We start from the raw sequence: 24,373 nt of genomic DNA on the forward strand, positions 1-24,373 counted from the left end.
ACACACACACACACACACACACACAGAGAGAGAGAGAGAGAGAGAGAGAGAGAGAGAGAGGCCGCATAATGATTCAGGTAAAGATTAAAATCAAAGAATTGCGGTAAGCACCTCCAAGGGGGCGGGGCATCTCTACCGCATTGTGAGGTCGTCTACCTTATAAATCTTCTCTGTCGCATTTCCACACTGTGTCACAGTCCACTGTGTTGATAATTTCAAAATAACACCAAAATAATGCTGCATTCATATTTAGCTTGATGGACCAGGTCTCTAAGAGCACATGCTCTCTCTCTCTCTCTCTCTCTCTCTCTCTCTCTCTTAAGTACGAAATACACTGTGCTATGAACGAAACTGAAAAAAATCATGTAACTGCATATCGAAGTGTATCATTATTGTAAAAACCAATTGTTTCAAATAGTTAACATTTTTATTATATTCATCCATATACTGATATCAAATTATTTATGAATCAGGTTGATCACAGACATTCATTATATCGCTAAATGATATCCATTGCAACAAGATGCCATTAATGAATAACTTTATATGCAGTCCGATGAAGGCTTCTTCGTATTTTTGTTATAACGTTTATAACAACAGCATTAAATAAAAAATGTACATTTGTGATATACTTAAAGTGCCAGCTTTGTCTTTTCGACTGTGATTAAGACATAAATTCTCTAAAATTCTCTTAAGGTAACATAAGTCAGAACAACATCCTCTGTCACAATATACGAAGACTCAAAGTGGTAAATTACGTTATCAATAACCCTGAAAGGGTTCTCTAAATTCGACAAAGCTTCAAATTTTTTGAAGCAATATTCCAATGTGATAGATGACACCTCACAATTTGTTCACACAGTGGCACTTGTACTGAGTCCTCCTACGTGTTCTTATTATTCCTTTAAAGCTTCCAATAACGTCTTATGGATGAGGTAGGAGTACTCCACCGCGTGCTGCGTGGTGGCCACGTTTGTACAATAGTTTAAATGCCAACGTAGCTGTCCCCTGAATGTGATCACGTTATGGAGGAACACCGGCCCCTCACGGTGCATCCCGGTGGCCGTGAGGACGTCCTCGAGCTCGATCTCGGAATACGAAGTCCCCTTGAGGACTCTGTCCAAGTTGCCAAGATTTGAGAGGGTGAAATACGCCCCGTTGCGCCCACCCACTTTCTGGCTGTCTTCCACCCTCGATATGTACATGTCTCGGTTCCAGATTTTCCTGAAAACACGCAGGAATTTCGTGTACTCCTTCGATGCCAACCCGCCACGGATTGCTTGCGTGTATTTCTTTGAAAGTTCCCAGAATTTCTGTATGGAGGTCCCCTTTGGGATCCTCAGTTTGGTATCAACCGCTAACACTAAGTTGCCAAGGTGATGGGGCTCCACAGGGGGTTTACAAAAGTAGCGAATGTTCACTGGATGCAATGAGGGTATAACAAGGGGTGCTCCACCTCCCGGTTGGATAATTTTTGACAACGCAAGATTAGCCGCGGTGGTCAAGGCACCGTGGACTGAGGTCTTTTCCTTCTTGCATCTAGCTATCAGTTTCTCAGTTTCCAGTTTTGAAAGTTCAAAAGGTATAACTTTGGTCATGATTGCAACATTTGGATCTTTCGTGATGGGCGGCGGGTATTTGTTGAGGTACTGGTTTTTGCCGGGGAAGAAGCTCTCGTAGGCTATCCTGAAGATATTGAAGAAATCTAGACACCGGAAGGTGATGTCCGGCCTGGGTAGGAGATCCTCCATCGGCGGGAGGAGAGGTAGAGATTTCACGGGGTGTTCCGTGGCCATGGAACCTTGATGGGAATCGAGAATTTCGGCGAATTCTTCAAACAGGGACGCGGCCGAGATGCCGTCGGATATGGCATGGTGAAAGGCGAAGAGAATCGTCTGCTTAAATGGCATGTCGCTCTTTAGAGCGCCGTTGGAGAGATTGCATTTTGCTTCTTCATTTGTGTGTGGCATTGTTAGGAGTTTTACTCTCCAAAGCGGCCCGTTCTCAGAGTCAAATTGCGTCGTTAACATTTTCTCATACATTCCTTCCCAGTCGTCACTTTCAACCATTTGGAAATCGACAACCAACTTGTCCATTTCTTCAAAGTACCTATTTCCGTTGTCTCCAACGACAATCCGTGATCTCAAAAATGGGTGCCGATTCTGCAGTTTTCTTAAAACCTGATGGAGCACCGCCTCCGTGAGTTTGCTCTTCGAGCGAAGAAACATTGCACATAGGAAGATGTAATTACCAAAAGAGTGGTGCGCGTCGAAGATCTGTTCGAACGCTCCCAGCGGCCGCCTGGCAAATGGCTGGGCTGTGATGACGTCAGACATCGTGCGTTTGCTGCTGTGACGTCAGCTTGGGTGCTTCTGAAAGGAAATTGGAAAGGAATTAGATTTAACAGCGTCTATAATTGGCAATAAGCTTCACACATCTTAATCAAAACAACCAAGCAACTCGAAATCGCCAAGCTGTGCCTTGTTGTTGCTTTAGTAAACGGCATCTGTAAAGAAAATCAAATTTTTCTCCTTTTAACACATGCAAAGTGTTAAATATGCAGCTGCTTCTGTCAGTAGGAACAAACAAGGAGCTTTTAAAATACATAGAATCTTGGAACAGAAATACAATAAGATCTAAAAATATCTTGGCTGCGTAAATCTTTCCTCATGTTTGGACGCAGACAGCAATCAGTTGTTGACCTATGGCATAGCTAAAAGTACCCTTACTGAGAACAAGCAACTGCCAACAAATAAACACTGGTGATTGTATATTGATAGAACCGACACAGTTCAATCCGGGTAGAGCACCGGTAAAAATGGAACCAACCGCCATTTCTCAACGTCATCTACGATATTATATGAAATAATTCTTTTCCTAATGCTTTGATCATGCTCAATATATATCATACCAAATGATGTTATCTGTTCTGCAACCAACTTCGTTAACCTACCTCCGTGCCGACGACTTCTTAAAAAAAATTCAGAATGTACTTTATATCACATATTTCCTCTTTACTCACAAAGTTTCTCGTCGTCATCAGTCACCGATTGTCCGGTCACTTTGTCAACCGAACAACTACATGACGGACAAGTCCAATTTGCTGGTCAGGTAAACGTCAACGTCAAGGCCAAACACAACATTAAAAGATGAAGTTTGCGTTCCACACTCTCCTTTTGTCCGGGGGCACCTTCGTTTCACCAGACATTAATATCAAGCGGGTTTGGTTTCATTATTTAAATATTTGCCCCGTTTAAGGGCTAATCGCATTTGAAGTACAACTGACAAGGGGTATTTTATACGTGACTGAGAGGCAAGTGTACGCAATGACTGCAATAAAGAGGTCCTCGGGAGACGATAGGCGGAGACACTGTAAAACCCCGTAACATAAAGTACGCATGGTACAAGATCGTTGCCACCTTGAAGCGAGACGTAGTTTGGTGACGCTTTCACATGTTCCCTCCGATTTTTCCCAATCTAAAAATGTTTGACTGATTTTTTTTATTCAAAATGATATGTCAACACTACCGGCCATGTCTGAGGCACCTCGAGAAAGGTTTGCTTGTACTCCTTCTATACCATCTATACGCAAGGTTCCAGCGTAGCGGATTGCTTGTTTGATTCAACGTAACAGTCATTCTAAGTAGAACGAGTGTAGAAAGGTGACGCGCACGAAGCGTGGACATGGACCTTCCAGACCCTCTTATAATGTAATAAGACCAAGAATCCTGAACCCAGAGGAGTAACTGACTAGTCGATCCGGGTAAGGCATCGCGGGGTTATTTGAAACAAATTTGAAAAAAAAAAGGGTTTTAATGATATTGCAAACTTGTCAACTCGTTTCAATTTGCACATTGAATCAGACAATAGTTTGTGGAAATCGCGTCAAAATTACAATAGAATTATGACCGGGTCGCATAATTCAGAAGATGTGTACAAACCTCTTGAAGAAACGCTGAACTAGAGTTCAATTCCAGTAACTTACAATGGCGAAGAGACGTTACACAGATATCTACAAAGGGGCATTTTTCTCCGGCATTTCATATACTCTGTGACGAAGTGTCAACCTAGGCTCAGACGCATAAAAACTCAGACTTTCACAACAACTTCTCATAAATAATGTTCATGTATATCTGCATTGTTAATGTGCGTTGAAAGGGATTTCGGATTAGATAAACTTGTGTGCGCGCGCGCTAGTGCTTGTGTGTGTTTTGTATATATGTGTGTGACCATAGGGGCCTGCTTGGGGGGGGCGGTTAACGATTTACACCCAATGGCTTCTCACAAACTCATGGCCCCAAAAACAGAAACGTAACAGCAAAAGCTGCCAGGCATCTGGATGGCAGGACTCTGGAAGAGTTCGCTGGATGAAAAACAGCCATCTGCATCGTTTTCACCACCGATCAGAAGAGTGGTGGTTTCATGTACCTGCTGATTCGGTTGCAGCGTGTTTTGTGTGTTTGATGCCAAGTAACTGCATGCAAAAAAGTGCATGCCACTGTAAATAGTGAAAAAAGCTTGCGGAGAGTACTGGGGCTACTGAAAATATTGTAGTTTTCACTAAACTCTGCCTTGCTTATTTTTTTTGTATACAAATCCCTTATATAGACAAGTACCATGACAGAGAAAAAAATGGACTGAAAAAAAGAAAAAAAAATGAATGAAAGAGAGACCAAAAAGATGAAAAAAATAAATTGGAGCATTCTTTTTGAAATTTCATTTGAAATATTCCAAATTAAGCTGCATTATAATAACATACAAGAAGCTATTGGTTCATTCAAAAAATATCATGAAAAAAAGCCTTTTACTTGAAGCAGTTTAAATAACCTAAGTGTACTTTTTTCAACACTGTGACGCATTTCTTGGCCCTCTCAAGTACTCGGGTTCACTTGGTTTACTGAAGCAAAACAAGCTTCAGCGTCACCCACACGGCATGTAGTGTATTAAGGAATTCCAGGCACACAATTTCGGAGCCGGTATCGTAAGACCAAATAGGAAAAGCTTAATTTCATGAAACGTTGCAGGATATGCCCCAGATTCACAAGAGAGAAACTCGTTGGAAAACTGCAAAATATCAGGATTTTAAGAGAGATCAGTTATCCTAAACACGAACAAATACAGTAAATAAAAGATATTGTAAAATCAGAAGTGAATATTAGACTGCATTGGAGGACACGACTATAGATAGTACAGGTAGATAGTCTTCTGTGGGTGATCATGAATGCACCTGATAACCGCTAATAGTGATGGGTTTGTTTACAATAAAACTTTTTCTTAATTCAAAAATGCACTCAAGGTGCTCTAAATATAGGATACATGTAGCAACCTCTTTCTGCGACAACCGCCATCCATCAATATATAATTCCATAATATCCTCACAGAAGTTTTGAATTAAGGGATGAAAAAACGCCCCCTTCTTTTCATGGTTATTATACCAAATATAAGAATTCTCCGCCTTTACCGTTATAATTCTCACACATACACACACACGCACTTGACAACCCTGGGTTAGACCACGCCCATGTCTTTATTATAACGACCTAACTTTTGCAAAGTGCACTCGTCATGTCCCCTAGATAATGCCCACATACACACCCCTTTACAGAAATAAAAATTATTTCATTCTTAATATAAACATGCACTCGGTCAACTTTCTAATTAGGATTTGGAGACGCTCCTGTATAATTATAAATGTGCACTTATTTGGTGTAATAAGGACCGCCCTCTCACCTGATTAATATTTAATACTCTGTTAAACTAAAAAAAGACTTTCTCGACTTAATTTATCTTAATAATCATATTTTTAAAGACACATCACGTCAGACACACCTTATCAAACCTTAAAATCATAAAGACCTTTTTTTCATATTTAGCATCGGTGCACTTGGCCAAGCTCCAATTTTTAACAGAAAAGACAGTGCCTTGTCTATATATAAAATTAAGTCATAGAACATGCAAATGCAGCTTCGCAAAATACGCACGAGCACACGCGCCCACGTGTGCGCAATCTTTCATTTGTTATTACAGTATTTGTATTACAGTTTCAAAACACAAACAGAACGGATTTTAAACCTCACATGACCTGATCATTACACACTGAAATTGGCGACGGGGTCACTCGGTGCATATGCAAATTACTCATCGTGACAGACATATGTAAATATAGTCCCAGTTCCAATAACTGACATGTGCCAGATCTCAAATTGGTAATCAAGCTCCAGTTAACACATGCGCTGTGTATAACGGAGCCAAGATAAAACTTTAAAGAAGACGGGAACGAGGGGAGTGGGTACACTTAAGCCGATGTGTAAAAATACGCGTGTGTGCATGTCCGTGCCAACACGCTAGTGTTCCACTGTATTCGTATGTGTTTTCAGCTGATGTTTGTGTGTTGTATATTTGAGGAGAAGTCCCCCAAAACCGACTCTCCGCGATATATTCTTCAACTACAACGAATACCCCGCCCCCACCGTAATGTAAAAATATTAACACCAAAAACGTCAGGCTGTATGTCCAATATGTAGCAGTAATTTACTTCACTAAATGATTTTAATATAAGTGTTTTGTTGTGTTTACTTAAAAGTAAATATAACTGTTCACCCGGGTGAATATTCTCTAATGTTTTCTGCAACTTCAAATAGCAAATTCCACATTTTAAAATATTGTTTTAACATGTGAAAATATGTTCCCTTTAATTCAATAAAACAGCCTACATTTTGTTTGCACTTAATCCATTATGGTGGGCATAAAAACGATAGAAAAGCCATGTTTTTCATGTGAGAAGCACTATGCTAGTCGCAGTTTTGTGGGAAACCTTCTTTTTTTTTTTTCATTGTAACATATGGTAACGAAGTTGAATTGGAAAGCCAGAAATTCAATATGCAATATGGAGAACGCATTTGGATATACATGTAGTAGTGCATATATTTGACTCATATTGATGTCTTTTCTTATACTGATTTACTATTATACACAACCAGTGTGTAACCAGATGTACCTGGCACAAACGTTACAAAATTTGTATTATTAAATTCATATGTTTATTATGCTCTTTGATAATAACATTTTCCGGGTGGGGTCTACACCCGACTTGTTTACGGCACGACGAGAGTATGGGAGAGGCTGCTTTTGTAAAGAGCATGTTAGTACTTAGCATTTGAAGAGTTAAAGAAACAGACTAAACCTGACAGGCAAAGCAGCTCTTGACTCCCCGAATTGCCGAAAATAAATGGAATGTTATTGTTGTCAATTTCACCTATCAGTTGTGATTATTTATATCCCGTTGAAGTGCACTTAACTGAGAGCGAGCCTGAAAGTGTTTTGAGAGGGGGTTTGATGTTGGTTTTAGTTATCAGTGTTTTGGCTTATGTGCAACTCGAGAATGTCTTCATAATTTGCTAAAACTGACTGACATTTCCATAATGAATAGATGACAAGACCACATTCTGAATATACCCTTCGCCCGAGGCCAAGTTCTTTATGTAAGAACAATGCTTTAGTGGCATGAATTTAGGTTTCCTGTGTAAAATGATTTCAACGTCAACACTGAACAAAGTTGTTATTGGCAACACGCATGGTAAGCCTGTTTATCTGAACCGAGCAGCAAAGCCTAACCCCTAACCCGTAATATCTCACGGAACGGCGTCTCTCTCTCTCTCTCTCTCTCTCTCTCTCTGGCCTCAGAAACAGTTATTTGCTTTTAAAACCGTATAGAATGTAGACCCGTGGGATTTAACCAGTAAGTTTTTGTTCTTAGACTGCACGTTTAAGTGCTCCCTTAATCTTCTCTCTCTCTCTCTCTCTCTCTCTCTCTCTCTCTCTCTCATCAACGACCTACTTAAGTCACGGCTGAACTCACCCGCGGCACTGTTAACCCCGCTCACGCCCCAGTAAGCCACGCTCTAAACAACCCCGGTCTTAGTTGAAATGGCTAAAATAAATGAACACAATAAACGCATACCTGTGGGCCCCTCCCTTTCTGATCTCCGATAAAAGAGTCACGACTCTCTGCGGGGTTACGGAAGGGCTAAATGAAGTTTTTAATGTGCTTTTGCCTCCTAAATGAGTCTGGTAAACTTTACTAACTTCAATGGTCAATGAACTTTAAGAGAAAAAAAAGGAAAAAAAGAGAACGCCCAGTTTAAAATGCCTAAGTTAAAAAAAAAGGTTTTTCCAGCGCGTGCATTCCGCTTTCTTTAGCCATTAAATAATAACATTTTCAAAATAAATCCTAGGATAACTTCAATATCTTCGTTGCCATGGTTTTTATTAACTTATTAATCCACCACTTGTTATAGAACAGAATTGCCCTGTTTTTCTCTCATATGATACTAATATCTAGTAGACTTAATCGTCCTATGCAATCTCATTATTATTTTTTTTTACTTTCGCTATCTATCGTTATATCTTAGATAGATCAGGAACGCCCTTTACTGGTCAACTTAACATGTCGCAACACGGGGCATACGGCACGGTCATCAGAGAGAGAGAGAGAGAGAGAGAGAGAGAGAGCGAGCGCACAGATAATATCGTGTCAGAGATGATAAAAAGAGGAATATCAGATTGAATAATTACCACAGAGGTTGCTTGTAATAACATGTAACACAATACCTTATCTTTCTTTACCCTGATACCTCATCAACTAATTACGCAATTTAAGTGTTAAGACAATTAATTTTGCAATAGATAATGGTATTTATTAACTATTTCAAACAGCAAAAAGGAAAAAAATGTTCCTTTGCAATGAAATGGTTTCCAGACGCTCCGATGAAAGAAATACGAAAACAATTTGTGTTGCTGCCAAAATTACATGTAAGCATGCAACATGTCTGGTAAGACACGAAAAAAAAAACAAAAAAAAAACAATTATGTTACAATTTCCAACCGTATCAATCACAGAACATTCTATGCATTCAATTTTCTGCAAAATCCACCCACATATGAGGGTTTCTTTTAGATAATTCAAAAAAGTAACTTAATTCGAGAAAAAAAGGAAAGTACACATCCAATCATCGCGTTGGGAAGTTTGAATAGTTCATAGTTTCAACCATGAGCAAATGAAGTTTAGGCAAAGAGAAGCATTACTTCTTTGAACCGACTTTTTTGGACCACACTGCGGGTACGTGCATTTTAACATCTATGTCTTCAAGATTGTTTAAATCCATTATAATGCAACCATGCCCTATGGCGCGCGTCCCCCTGCGTTTGTCAAAGTTTCACGCGTCAAAAATGTCCAGCTTGCGTCAAACTTGCCAAAATACAAGACACCATTGTAGCTGTAAGTGAAAGGAGAAGCAGCGTGCTTTGGGGGCGAAAGTGGCCCGAACAAATGTGACTTAGCCGGTGTGAAACTGAGAACCCTGCTTTCTCTTTCCAAATCAAATGCAGAATATACCTACAAAGCGGTGAGAGAGTGTCTTATAGCGATGTCACTGTCAAAATCGGAAAGACTGCACGGTAAAAACTGCTGAAAACGGTGGCAAGTCGAAGAAAAAACTTACCTGACTTGTTGAGTGTATCTAGCCAGTAAATCAAGGTGTCTCAAATTCTTCTAACAGCGCAGTTCGAATACCTTTGCGCAGTAACAACAGTCATCAACTATACTCAGTCACTATATATTAACCATTAAATTGAATCTCAGTGGAACACGTTTCCACATTTTAAACCCGCCCGGATTCTGTGCCGCCTAAACTGACAGCATCACTTTTTATACCCTGGCCGAGTCCTCGAGGCCTTAAAGGGTCACTGCGTGCACTTGAGGTCACGTGACGCCAGTGAATTCAGGGGTGCACGTGCCGACTTAAACAACAATCATTTCCAAACACAACTCCCCCTTTTGATATCCGCGGGCCAGGACAAAGCGGGATTTATTCTATTAATTAATTTTGTTTTGACGTATATTAAAGGTGATGCCAGAGGAGAATTGTTGGCCGGCTAACAAGGTATGAGGCACGTGGAAGATGTGTGTAGTAAACATCAACAATTCATTATAGTGGCAGGTTAAGGGCCGCCTATCTGGTAGTCATCAGTTGCGTGACCGGGTTGTGTGCCGTGTCATCGCGTGCCACGGTTACGCCGAGCAGCCTCCCGGCGTTCATACTTCATGCACCACAGCTTCGGTACCATAACAGAAATAGCACTCGTTACCCCTAGTTTCCTCTGGTACAGAATAGCAAGTTCAGCGACTCGCATGCAGTGTATTATGCCTTTTTTCCTTTTTTTTTCCGTGTGTTTGTGTGTTTGTGTGGTAGGATAGGCCTATGGGGGGGGGGGGGGGATATGCTCCGTTTTCTGCTATGCATGTTTTTAGCACAGCACGTTCAACTTATAAACTACAAGTATCTCATATTTTCACTTTCCTTTTCTCTGTTTCAGCAGGATCATTTCAATATATCATCACATTACAAATGCACTATGAATGTGACTTTGCGCAACGAACGTAAGTTTAATATTGATCACCTTCAAAAACAACGTAAACATGCAACCCTCCACTCCCTCTCTCCTCCCCCTCCCCCCCCCCCCCCTCCCCGAATGATTTCAGCAAAACACCAGATCATGGACAAAATTCAAGACCACATATAGAGCGTGGAAGACAGCGAAATAACTGGAAAATACTAGTCTTGAAAGTCGACGACATACCTAACAACATCCATTCAATTTTTCACTGTGTCATGTCGTCTGTCAACAGTGTGTTGAAAAGTTTCAGCGAAATAACTGGAAAATACTGGTCTTGAAAAGCGACGACATACCTAACAACAACCATGCAATCTGTCACTGTGTCACGTCGTCTGTCAACAGTGTGTGACAAGTTTCAGTGACGGTGGCAAGCACCTGCCAAATCTGGTCCGTAAACTTATAATTCCTGCGGACGAATTTCGCGTCGACGGACCCGATTTTTGTCCGGTAATTCTAAAAGTGTGTGCTGTATTAACTAATTTAAAAATGAATAGTACACTTTAGACCACGAAACACCTTGCTTTGACAATGAAGGAGAAAAGATGAATCGTATGCCGGAAGAATATGAAACCCTGTATCAATCAACCAGCGTTGTGTGAAACATGCCCTATGTCAGGTAAAGTAAGTAAACATAAACAATTCTCATGAAACTTTGCCTTTTTTGTTCCGTGCATCACATGGACGTCCTGAAAAATCTTCCGACATATGTCTTTCAATTTACACCCTGTGACGCTGTGACGGGGCAGTCCACGGTTAGAAATTTTCTAGTCAGTGCTAATAAGAATTTTCCGGGTTGAAGACGAAATTTATACGATGAATGTGACAATTTGCACGTAGCAAGACTGGTGTTATTTTAGAGGTTTTCAGATAACAATTTGCAGTATGAAAAAATTTATGTTTCTGCGTCGTAATTTAAATCTGTTCGTCTCGAAAATACTTTAATTACATATGCATCCAAGAACATTGCATGTACAGTGCACGTCAACGCCTTTTTTTTTTGATATGGCATTCGGTTTCTATCGGCCGTTAGCATTATCGTGGCATTATATAATAATAATAAGAAGAAGAAGAAGAAGAGGAAGAAGAAAGAGAAACTTGACATTGACACATCTGTTTTTTTTTTAATTCTCGTACGCAAAAATATTATTTTCAATGTTATAAACATTTTAAGCTGTGCATGTACATACAGGGCCAGTTCATGTATCAAACGACACAGAAACGGTAGCTTTCAGAATACATTAAAGGTCAATCCTTTCAAGGGCGGAGCAAATTCTTTACCTTCATCGTCCCCTCCGCCCTTCCTTCCTTCCTAAAAATCAAAAATGCAAATTGGCCTCTTGATTACTCTTTTTGGGCTGGCAATTCTTATCTTATGTCTTCGTGTTTACCTATTTAGTGGACGGTGTCCAAATATTCTGGACATGATTAAGAAAGTGTTTTTGATAGACAACGGGGTCATTTGGTGCATTGCTGGACACCCTTATCTTATATTTATCATCTGTAAGCATTATATCTAGCGCTATCCTTATCCCCGGCCCATATCTAATTGTGTGGCCCCGTTATTTTGGTTTTAAAGATGACACATATATCTTGTGTGTCAATAAGGAATGTACTTATAGACATTTAGACATTGAAAAATTTAGCGGCGGCAGTCGAAGAAAAAAATCATACTGCCATTGATTTAATTGTTTTGCGCCAACATTATGCGAAGCATTTGGGGCACTCCAAAACATCTGTTTACTCTCTCCTGATAAAGTTTTATTGTATTTTGTTTTGCTCGTGTCAACAACAATTCTATCCGAACAAGTCATGAACTAAGTATCAAAATGAGGCTATGAATAAAATTTCGAGGGTCACTCGGTGCAGACATGACCCATTTTGTCATCTTGGTTTGAGGTGTTGCAAATAAATACACGCCAAATGAATAGGAAGTGAAAGGCAAAAACTCCCCCTCTTAGCAAACAACGGAGGTCGTGCTCCGATGCAGCCCCCAGGCCATTTCGTACATGCTTGCCGACAAAGAAGCGCACAGATGCTGATACCCCCTAATTCCGTCGCAGAGTGTTAAAGAAATACGTAAAATTAGGCACTTTAAGGACCAAATGAATTTGAATCGGCACCTAATGTTACTAAACTGTCTAATTGTGCAGCTGAAATCAACCATTCAACCATGCATTATAAGGACGGACAAATTGCACCCATCTTTTCTGTCCTGGGCGTAAAATTAATACTTAATCAGCCTAATGAAAGTGTGAGGAATATATTAGTGGGGTCACTCGGTGCTTTGGTGTGTAGATATGTAGTAGATATGTAGTGTGTTGGCGGGGGCATCAAAGTAAGCGTGACTGAATGAAATATCATGTGGGAAACCGTTTGTCAATGAACACGGTTCCTCTCCTCATAGACGGGTGCAGTTCGCTTAATCAGGCGGTTGATTTCATGATTTCTTTTTTGAGGCGAATTTATATTGAGGCTAGGTATGTTAAGTTTTATGTAATTGTAAAAATTTATTACAAAAGTGTCCGAATTCCGGCCTTAGTTAAATGTGATGTTTATATGCACTTAGTGTCCAGGATGTTTACGAAACCGTTCCGAGACATTGGGTCGACTGGACTTAGTAAACAAAATAAAAACAATAGTAATGTCCACGTTGTAAGCTTGACCCCGCCTGTTACTACACGCTTAGTAGAGACGTAAAGGAATGAACACATATATATCTATTTTTTAAATTATGATGATTAAACATATATATATTTCTTACTTTAAATATTAATAATAACCAAATTTGACTACTTCTTTGATCTTACTTTTAATATTAATATTAATAATAATCTAATTTGAACACTGCTTTGATCACAAATTATGCATATTCTCATATACTTTATTAAAAGAACGTATCGAGGATAGATTTACGAGGGTTGGATTTATTTTCATTATTTTTTTTTATTTTATCACTGGTTTCAAAATACGTACGTTCGAAAAACTGACAAAATGTGGTCGAATCAAAACCTACTTGGAATAGCTATCTTTTTGGTATTAAGTCATTGCTGATGTAACATCATCGTCATCATCAGTATATGGTACTGATTTTGTTTAAAAATACTTTGGCATAAAAAGGATATAATATGAATTTCAAAACATAAGAAAAACAGCTGTCGCTTATCTAACATTTTGTGAAAAAATTTTCACGTTTTTTATTTTTCACTTCAGCTTCAGGTCACAGAGTTCGAGACTATTGGTGTCGCCAACTATTGTGTTTATGAACATATTGAATGATTCAGCGACTGCTTTCGAAATAATAATAAAAAATCCCATGGCCATTAATTTCATTGTTTTGAACTAATACAATGCAAAACATTTGGGGCATGGAAATATAGGGCACTTAGAGCATGGGGCGAAATAGTTTAATTGGTTTGTGGTCAACCAGTTTGTGGTGTGAGAGAAGAGGTTGATATTAAGTATCTGGTTGAGAGAGAGAGAGAGAGAGAGAGAGAGATTTAAGGAAAATTCCACTGACTAATCTCTTGTATTTATCTGTCTTGTACATTTATAAAAAATGAAATCGTATTCATATCGGAACAGTTACAGGCCGTAGCCAGGGGGGTTCGGGGGGTTCGAAAGAACCACCCCCCTTTTTGCTGGGAAAAAGTCCATTCTGGGTAAAATTTTATCTAGGTGCACGGACGTTTCATGGCAAAAGAACCCCCCTTTTGAAATTGCTGGCTACGGGCCTGAGTTATTTTTAAGACAGTTTGTGAACAAAACAAACGGCATTGAGATGCAGCGTACAGTAGGCTATCTTAATCCTTCTCATGCGGCGCACTCCGATAGTTTTGACGTTTAACAGCTTTATACCAAGGCTATATTAATGTAATTCAGAGCACGATCAAATATAATTTATCAAATTCTTTTTTTATAAATTATTTTCAAACTGATGACTTGGCCTCAATGCCTTTAATCATAAAGATGACTTAAATTTCATCTTTAAAATATTTCAATATTGCTGTTTCTTTTATCTTCACTATGTGACTTACATGTATTGCTGAATGTTTCAAAAAACGTAAAAACAGGTTGCGTTTTTCTCAGATGTTATTAAGTGCATTAAATTCTTGATCGGTGTGTCACGCACAGTAATATCTGGTTTTACCATCAGTAGTACACTAAGTGTTATTGTACATTATTCCATTAGTTTTCCCGTGTTATTCATTCATTCTGATTGATTTTCCAAACACTCAATTTACTGTAATGACGTGAGCTTTGTGTTTGGGATAGCACTAGCCATATGGGGTTGTGTATTTTTTTCGGAACAGATTTCCTTAAAAAGGACAGTCGTGATCGCTATATGACATGCTTTCGTCCATGCATTCACCGAATGGGATGATCTTGCTTTAATAAGACGGTGGAGGAAGAGAGTGTATTCTGCCAGTGATAAAAACAAAAAGTACGAATAGTATTAACTCATAGGGAAATCATGCACTATCGCCTCCAATAAATTTCGACAAAAAGCTTTAATCAACAGGCTACAAAGTACACGAATCAACTTCAATACATACTTAAGGCGACGTGGAAGATAAAATTTAAATTTTCATGTTTTTACCCTCAAAAAATAAAGTTTAATTATTAGATAAATAATATTCTAGAATTAATATGCCAGGAAGTCTACCATAGTGTCACTGCCTTCTCAATATAGTCTTCTGTATGTTGATAAAATAACTAAATATAAATAACCTCGACCACAGCCAGGAAGTTGGCATATTTGTCGTTTCCCGGCGCCAGGCGCACAAAGTAGTGCTGTATTTCGAGATCCTCGACGCGAAAAAAAAGGCGACGCAGTTTAAATGAGTTCGATTCACAAAGATTGTTCAATCAACGCAGAAGTGAGAGTTATAAAAGAATCACCAGAAAGGCCATGATTTCACATAAATCTTAAGACATCACATAATTGCATTACAGTAGCAAACATTTTTATCCTCCAAAAAATAAATAAAAATATAAAATAATGAAAAAGTATTTAATACGTAGTAGGCAATCATCTAGGGAGAGAGACATGGCGTCTGGAGAAAGTTCTCAGTAAGTTATATACAGAGATCACGCTACTGGTATGGGAATTCAACTCGTTATTGTGTATATACCAAATCTATTTAACCTTTTCGCTGAAAAAAGCAGGGAAAAGCAGCACAGCTATAATATGACGCGGTTAGGTTTCTTGGCACACGCACTGGGGTTCACCATGAATCGGTGTGTAGCCCAGCTGAAAGAAATTATTCTATTGTACTTCTATTGTACTTGCGCTATTTTCATGTCTTGAGTTGCCGTGTTTAGAAGGGAGCGTAATTTGAAGCAGACACGAGAATCACGATCGAGGATGCACTGTACAATGGAAATATTGAAATATTTACGCGGCAATGCGAGAGAGAGAGAGAGAGAGAGAGAGAGAGAGAGAGAGAGAGAGGGAGATGGGGGGGGGGGGAGGACGGAGGAAGAGAGAAGCAGGGAGGGATGTTAAGAGGGAGAGGGGGAGAGACGTAGTAATCTGAACATTCTCATAAACCAATTTTGTTCACAAAAGTGACAACCCAAACTTTTTAATATCCCGTGCCCCCTTTGAATTTTACAGCGCTGATTCTTGTTGAACCCCACCTGATGTTGTTGTAGCGTATCTGACTCCGCTCTATATCAATAGAAAAGCCTTTGCTTCGAACCCTTACCATGACATACACAAGTAGAATCTGCCTTTAAACAACAAGGAATATAACATCGCTACCCAAGACTACAAGGATTAGAAATAAACAAAAATGATCTTACCGCACACACTAATTCTCTTCGTCACGTAGACAAAGCTCCTCAACGCCAGTTTCACTCCAGTATCCATATAGCAACCAAAGGCCTTCATTTCTCGCGCTTAAAATCCACCTCAAGTATTCAAGATAGTCTCAAATGCACATTTTTTATAGGCAGTAGGTTAAGTGGTACGTATTGTTATGTTGTCTACCCTAGCTATGGAATTTCTGTCAACTCTTACCAGCAAGGTGAGAATGAGGGAGTCCAAACAGAATCTGATATATATAACGCCCCCCTTTTTTTTACCCAGGCAGAAAACTCAACAAGCGGGCAACATTACAAAAAAGAGCATTATTTGCACGCACCGCATAGCATTACATGACCTTTTCGCCACAGATATATCAATATGGAAAAAGGCCTTTTAAAAAAAGTATTTACCTATAGCGCATAATATGACACAGCTTCCAAAAAAATAAAGGAAAGAAGTTTCACTCCAATGCCCCAAGTGGCAGCAAGATTAGAAGTACTTAAAGAAACTTCTAAGTAAAGAGAAATCAGCATTGGAGGGGTTGATGGGGGGGGGGGGGGGGGAGAGAGGGATGTCAATGTACCGTAATTAACCGTGTCGCAAAAGCTGCGTCTTTAAAAATGATGACTAGAGCAATTAAAAAGTGAACAACATTCTTTCAGAAATATTTACATGCAAATAATAACATTACAGGGTATTACACTGCAGTAGAGAAGTGAATAGACGTTAATTGCATGGAAACTAGGCTAAATTTGTATACGAACGGTGTAAGTGCGTGGTTTTCACACATCAAATCACATGACGATCGAAAAAAGGGGAAGGATTCACAAAATGATTTTAGCCCGAAAATTGGTCTAAGCTTACAGACTAATATTATATATTATTCTACTTCAAGGTAAATCAATTAAATGAGCTGTTGCGCCTGTTGTATTATAAGAAAGATATGACTAAAGTGTTCATACTTAATCTATTTAATTGGGTTAATTTAACCTGCATTGATTCATTGAAGTAGATAGAAGTTTTGGTCTTAAAGTTTAGACCAATTTTCGGACCAGGGCCCTTGCCATCATAAAACTGCACGAAAAAAATCCTTTCATAAAGGTATTCGTACGCATGGCGTAATATGTCAAAATAATAAACTTTGATGGTCATATAAGTTTTCAGAATGCTTTTGATGTAGTCCTTGGACCTCAAACGAGTCCTAAAATAAGTCAAATAACTTTCGTGATAATTGCTCGTATGCTTTACGTAGCATTTATAAACGCATACTGTAGAAGACACGTGCGAGCCCGGCTAGTTACCAGTGAGTGTGAACTAGTCAAATAGACGTTTTGTAAATCTCTAAAAAACCTGGATTTCCCACAATTACCCCTTTTTAATCAATGTCACTAGGTGGCCCAATTAGGATCTCAAAAATATTTCTAGTCTAACACTTACACATACCCGTTGCAAAATACGCAATGCATTAGCACCATTTAGCATATTTGTAATATGTATAAAAAGGAAAATCGTACTGTTCAAAAACACAAGAATAAGAGGTGTCAAGTCAGTGTTGGGGAAAACCAGAAGAACTCCTTGAAGAGGCCAATTTGATTGCAACTTTCACAATGATGCACGAGAATGCATATTCTACATTTCAAACACCTGTCGCTTCAGGATCGCCGTCTACAAATCACGGCCGATCCGATGAAAAAAAACCCTTCCTGTATAAATACAAAATCGATAACAGGCATAATATCACCAATATCCAATGATCATTGAACGGTCATTTGCGGAACAAAAACACGGAAGACGGACACTAGAACAAGGCAAGCTGCGGCAACATTTGCAGGTGGTAGATTACGTCATCAATTTTCAAAGTTACATCATCAACTTTCAAAATGGCCGTCACCCGAACCGTGCATTCTCCCCTTGTATGCAGTCAATAACCCCGCGGTCACTAAGTTATATTATTACACGTGCACTTTCAATTACACAGACTTTCCCAGGCTCACGTGTATTAGACTATATAGTGACAGTGTTGCCGTTTCTATTCATTCATGATTTTTTCCTGCATATTTGAACTCCCCCCCCCACCTTCGTTTTTAAGTCTTATTCTATTCTTGTAACAACATTATTAACAGTAGAATCTATATCTGTTCACTTGAAGGAGTTCTGCAGGTGGTGTCTTATGTAATGGAAGGGGAGACGCTTCCAATGGGTTTATAATATCAAATAAATCCCTGTATCCATGGTCCAAGACTTATCGTTTTTATCAAATTTCTAAAAAAAGATAAAAACAACCTCATTCTTGCAAAAAGAATTACCTAAAATATAAAAGGAACATAACAAATTAAAAATAGACCTGTCATTGCATGCTGCAAACTTTATAATGCCATAATAAAGGTATTAAAATATTATAATCATTCTATTTTGAACAACACAATGTAAATTCCTTTTATTTATATTCCAACTTGCTATATTTATACATAGGGATAATGATTAAAGAAATATTACTTCCTCAAAACTCATGACACCGAAACGTCGAAAACAAGTTATTATACCATTTAGATGACAAATGTCTTTATTGCTGTCTTTTCCAGCCAAGGTCAGAGCGCACTTTTTGAACTGACAAATAGTGCATCTACTTTTCTGCGTCTCAACGTTTACAACGCAGATACCTTCTTGTTGTTGTGATACCTGAGAGCTTAAAAATAATCCCATGTCCTGTACTTAAACGTGATAAACGTGCGTCCTTTTAACATCTGTTAAAAACTGAATCATTTATACATGCAGTTATAATACAAATAGGTCATAGGGCGCGTTTACATATAAGTAAGGTCGACTCTTTACGTGATTTTCCCGCAAAACGCTAGACTCAAAGAAATACAGGCGAGCCGCGACAGATCTATTGTCTATAGTTATCTACTCTCTGAAAAATTGGCTCTTAAAAGTGTTGAATCGACTCTTCGTCAATTCTATATAAAATACTAAAGATCCTGCGATACCAGGGTCTAAATAGTTATCCTACCTTCTTAGACGGCTATTAGACGGCTAGAGGAGGGCAGTCAGTTTCAAAAGGCTCGATCCACACGACGTTGTTTTTTCTAAGGCTTGCGCAGTTTCACGTTCTTAATGTTTGTCCTCGCCGGTTGTCTTCAGGGTTTTCATGCATAACACCCCAAGGGGCAGTGGTAATTCAAAATAAACTACCCCCTTTTTCTTTTGCACTTTTATTCTGCTGAAGCATCGACATGTTTTTTTATGTTTTTGCACGAAGATCGTACTTGGAGGTTCAGGCTTATCACACGTAGATAAAACTGACGAAAACATGGGATTAGCTAAACAAACGCGATATAAAGAACACGTAAAACACATCATATCTTGCCCTATCATAAGCCATTTAGTCCTTATCTTTGTTTAACTCTGACGGATTAAAAGAGATGATAAATCCAAACGCTCCGCCTTAGAGATAGGAAATCTCTTTTATTGTGTACAGCAATTAAACTTTGAGTCGCGTTCATTTTTGGACGTTTCTTTAGAAGGTGGCGGGGTCTCCCAGTGAGTTAAAAACGATAATGTCGCTGTAATAAATTTAATCTATGATGCGTTTACATTTTGAGAGCCTCTCGAACAGGGGTTTGGGCGTTGTAATAGTAGATGTTTTAAAATATCTGCTTTTTAAAAATCAGTTTTCAAGTTTTGGTTTTAATCACTTAGCCCCACCTTGTAGCAAAATAAAGGATTTTTATTATGCTTTGTGAAACATGCTTGAAGGGCTAAATACATCACATGTGCCGTCACTAGATGTTCATCAACTTATGAGCGATTTCAACTGTGACACAGAAATTTTTCTTTTTTTTTTTTCATGCGTGCAATCGTCGGCAGGTTATTTGTAGGGCCTGAATTTGGAGAACATTATCTTAATGTTTTGAAAATGATAAAATGATTAACACACACACACACACACACGCACGCACGCACGCATACACACACACACACACACACCCACCCACACAAGTAGCCTTCATCCCTCTTGCGCGGAGAGGTCTCAACAAGCGGGTAGCCCTATGAGATGAGAGGAAATGGCGGGGTGCAATATTTACCCATTCAAACGGCGCCGATGCGTCTCCGGCGACCGCGAGAACATTTTAAAAGGTTCATGTTTGCTTTCTCGTTGAAAAATGATTTCCTTATCTAATACACCTGTCATAGGCCACGATAAATGAGCCCCCGGCCTCTCATCGCGACTCCAGAAAGTTTGTAAAGCTTCATTCTATGAATACCATCGGTCTATGCGGATCGAGCCAACTCTGCGGGGACTCTCGCTGACTGCAATCAGCTTAACTGAATGACACGTTTTCTCTTGTTTCTAACGCACTTGTATAATCATCAGTCATTTTTGTATTCTACTGAACGACAAGAGGAGGCACGTCAACCTATCAATCTGATTGCATTCAGCGAAAGTCCCGCGAAGTTGGATCGACATACGTAGACCGATAGTACCTATGGGAACGGGGCCTTAGTTGCTGATCACCTAGTTTTATAAGGCCTTGAAAAGATATTTTCTTCGTTCACGGGCACCTGAACATAATTGTCCTTGAGAAAGATAAAGAAATCATTGCTTTCAAGATAAAATATGCATCCCCTAAAAAAAAAAGAAGTACAGAAAGATGTACAGTCTACGATCTGAAATTTTGGGGTCAACTGTTGTGCTTTTGAAATACAGTATTTTATTGGTTTCAACCATTTTGTTTAGAAAAAAATTATGATTTATCGACATTTAAAAACCATTATCTGCCTACACGCTAATTGAATCATTTTTTCCTATCACTGCAATTGCACGATTTCTAATATCTGTCGGAATATTAATGTTCTGTGGGGTGGGGGGTGGGGGGTGGGGTGCGTTTTCTTTTTTTACATTCAAAATTTGTTTCCACGAATGTAATGCAAAAGAGCTATATTTTACTCCTCCCCCCCCCCACCCCGAGAGCCACCTCTTTCCACTCTCCATCCCCCCCCCCCTTCCCCCGTGTAGACAATCTACGGTACTCCTTCCAATATGTTGTTTTGCTTTTTTTATCCTTTTGAAGCGAACACCTTACTGCATCTTAGTGCATGAAACATACAGCGGATGATAACACGTGACCTGATAAACCTTTCACCAGGAGCCAAGATGCCATAGGCTCATGATGTATGTCATAACAATAACAGAGTGCTGGTGCACTGACTTACCTTTTTTGTACTCTGTTGTACTTTCTTGTACTTTTTTCTCTGGACTATTTCAAAATTTTCTTCTTTTTTATATTCTCCGAGAATTACAAGGCGACTGGATAAAGCCCTTCTCTCGCGTTTGAAACCGTTGTCTTGTGGTCTGTGTTCAGCGCGTGTGACCCCCCCTGGCTTGGTATCCGCTGGGGAGATGTAAAATGTGCTTGTCACTATTAGCTTTTATCTTTTATCTTAAGACATTTTAGTTCATTGATTTCATATGCTTTTATATTTTTTTCCTTTTAGGAAATAGTTTATGCTCAATGCCAATAATTCCGGTCGTTCTTGATTTTCTGCTCACCGTCTTAAGTATAAATTTCCCTCGTCGTTTTCACCTTACAGGCAAACTGTTATTGATAAAATATGTTTATCCCTATTCTACAGGAATTGCCTCACAGGGTTGGCTCACTTTTAAACCGGGAAGTTTTTTTCATCCAAATTGCCAATTAGATGTCTTGGATGAACTCTCCAGAACATGACACTTTTCATCCTTTCATTTCATGCACGAAATTTCTTACCCCTTGATTAATTCCTCTTATATGACACGCATCACATTTCACGTCTGAACCCACGGTCGCTCACGAGTGCTGTAAATACACCTAAGTCCATAGAATCCTATAGTGTTCTTAAGTCGTACGACGTAAAGACCAAGCCATGCTAGATAGTGTCATTCGATGCCAGTCCCAAGATTTCCGTACAATTACCATATGGCATGCGAAACAACTGATATTTAATACGCATTTAAGCTTTAATATTTCCCCGATCATATCACATCACATCACGCAACAGCAGTGGTCTCAGAACTGTAACTTCAGTACAGGTAGCCATGCAGGAACATGCGCGTGTCTGATATTAAGTGTAGTATCAATGGATTCAGACGGTCATCGGCGCGTCACACATCAGCAAACACATCAGCAGGTATCCACTGGATGTTATTACAACCCGGCGTGACTCGCTCGAAACAATTAACGCCAAAGCCAAGGCATGCCGTCCACAGAAAAACGTCCCCTTTATGACGCAACAGTGCGTTAAATGCACTCAATGACCCCTTTGGTGTACTGCGCGAAGTCGGATCTCGAGCTACATGTAGCGCCTGTGACAAGACTCGACCTCTAGATAGGTCACAGGAGATCGACAGAGTTTGTTGCATGCAGGTTTTGTTTATAGTGTGTTGCTATGGCAATCTTAGTAAACCGGGGTTAAATATGCCCAGCTGGATACACATACCTTGTTTGGCGGGTTTGTTTGAATTCGGATCATTTTTATTTTGATGAATATATCCCATGGCACTTTTTATGTTTTGTTGTTGAAAAATATAGAGAGAGGACAATGGGAACTAAGTTTGTTTTACGGAGGTCGTAATACCATCAGGGTAGAAATCAATTTTGCAAACTATTTTCTTTTCTTTAAGATTTCGATTCATCATTTCAACCTCTCACTTTGGTCAGTTGAAACAGATTTTGTGAAAATAGTCTTTGATCACAACACAACGGGACATAAAATGAAAACAAACAAGTTAAACACCAGAAAGAAAATATACAAGTGTCTTGGACTGTTTTTCTATAACCTGAAAACAAAATGGGAAGTAATGATAAAATGTCGCACAAAAGTGTCATTGTACAGACATTTTAGCAGTATAAGCAGCTCTATTTTCTTAAAAGAAAAACCATTTCAACAATTTTTTCTTTTCTAAACATGCACAGGACTTAAATTGGCACTGTTTTGGGCCTTGACGTAGCTTATTATGAAATAAAGAATAGAGAGTCTTCACTTTTGGCAATGACAACAAGTCCCTCCATAAAAATACTCCAGTTATAACAAAAAGCTCTTTTCTCTTCAAAATACGCCGCCAGTTATGTGGTAGTCTCTTTAAAGCCGTGACCTGCGTGACCTTAAAAATATGAATTTGACCTCGGTTTATAATGTCAGCACGCGTCACCATCAACAGGGCGACACAAACTGTTTGTCAAAGCAAGCCATTCCTAGATGCCAATAACACCCACGATTACGTTTTCACAACACGAGAACTATGTGGTAAATAGACGAGATTCTGTAGTGCGGTAAGGGGCGGGGTTCGCTTATTATGTGACTTATTTGTCGATTAAATGAGTCTTGAAGAAGACGAAGAGATAACATGGGGCACAGTGAATGGCGTGTTTTATACAACCTTGCTACTTTTAAACTTATTATATGAAGTTATCAAATGTAGCATTCCATGCAGGTTCTTATACATTGTACCACTGTCCGAATTTTTGTAGGTGTCCCGCTAAAACTTAGCATTGTCATTTAATGTAAATTACATATATTATCATTATTTGTAGGGGGTCGGTGATCGCGCTATTCTATGAATAGTTTAAATAAAAGTCAATACAACCTCGTAAGGCTTCTACTTTTATAGCACCGAACGTTCAAGTAGAAAATTTTGTAGATATTTCACTCCACGTCGGCAGATCTCAGAAGAGTGTCCAGGCACACAGCTAATTAAAACAGTTAACCTAAAATGTGCCAGTTTTTGCATTTACTCACAAAGTCCAGCTAAGAAAGCTTTACTCCATACTATAAATACATAAAGATTTAGGGTTATGAAATATGATATTCTGATGAACCTATATATGTAACCATACTAAGTCTCTCCCGTATGTGTAAGTGTACAGAGATATATTTCGTAGATCAAGAACTGGCTGAAAGACGAAAATCACAAACAGTGTAAGTGGAGGCTAACAAGAAAGTTAAGAGAAGTATTGAGACGCGACAAGAGAAAATTGCGCAAAACAACATGTGTGGAGACCGCCATCGCCATATCACCATACATTGTTATATTGTGATTACATGGAAAATACAATTTTCATTGGCCTACAA

At 39.1% G+C, this 24,373-nt stretch overlaps 1 protein-coding gene across 4 annotated transcripts; it reads right to left on the bottom strand.

Moving 5' to 3' along the window:
* Positions 1 to 366: 366 nt before the first annotated feature.
* On the bottom strand, positions 367 to 21,892 carry LOC106157582 (uncharacterized). Of its 4 annotated transcripts, none has more exons than XM_086997649.1 (2): positions 21,479 to 21,892; positions 367 to 2,372 (listed from the first exon to the last, which is right to left on the bottom strand). In XM_086997649.1, exon 2 carries the CDS (start codon positions 2,334 to 2,336, stop codon positions 897 to 899), a length of 1,440 nt encoding a protein of 479 aa, XP_086853775.1. In that variant the 5' UTR covers positions 2,337 to 2,372; positions 21,479 to 21,892; the 3' UTR covers positions 367 to 896. The 4 variants fall into 4 exon arrangements, with proteins under 4 accessions (XP_086853775.1, XP_013388740.2, XP_013388739.2 ...); XM_013533286.3 differs by lacking the exon at positions 21,479 to 21,892 and adding an exon at positions 19,275 to 19,574; XM_013533285.3 differs by lacking the exon at positions 21,479 to 21,892 and adding an exon at positions 9,501 to 9,725.
* Positions 21,893 to 24,373: the final 2,481 nt, after the last annotated feature.

The sequence above is a fragment of the Lingula anatina genome, chromosome 10 (assembly GCF_051362555.1).
Source record: "Lingula anatina isolate TDL-2025a chromosome 10, LinAna3.0, whole genome shotgun sequence".
Classification (NCBI taxonomy): Eukaryota; Metazoa; Brachiopoda; class Lingulata; order Lingulida; family Lingulidae; genus Lingula; species Lingula anatina.

Bases quoted from the DNA above. Each gene is read 5' to 3' on its own strand.
- LOC106157582 (XM_086997649.1), bottom strand. From the start codon at position 2,336: ATGTCTGACGTCATCACAGCCCAGCCATTTGCCAGGCGGCCGCTGGGA.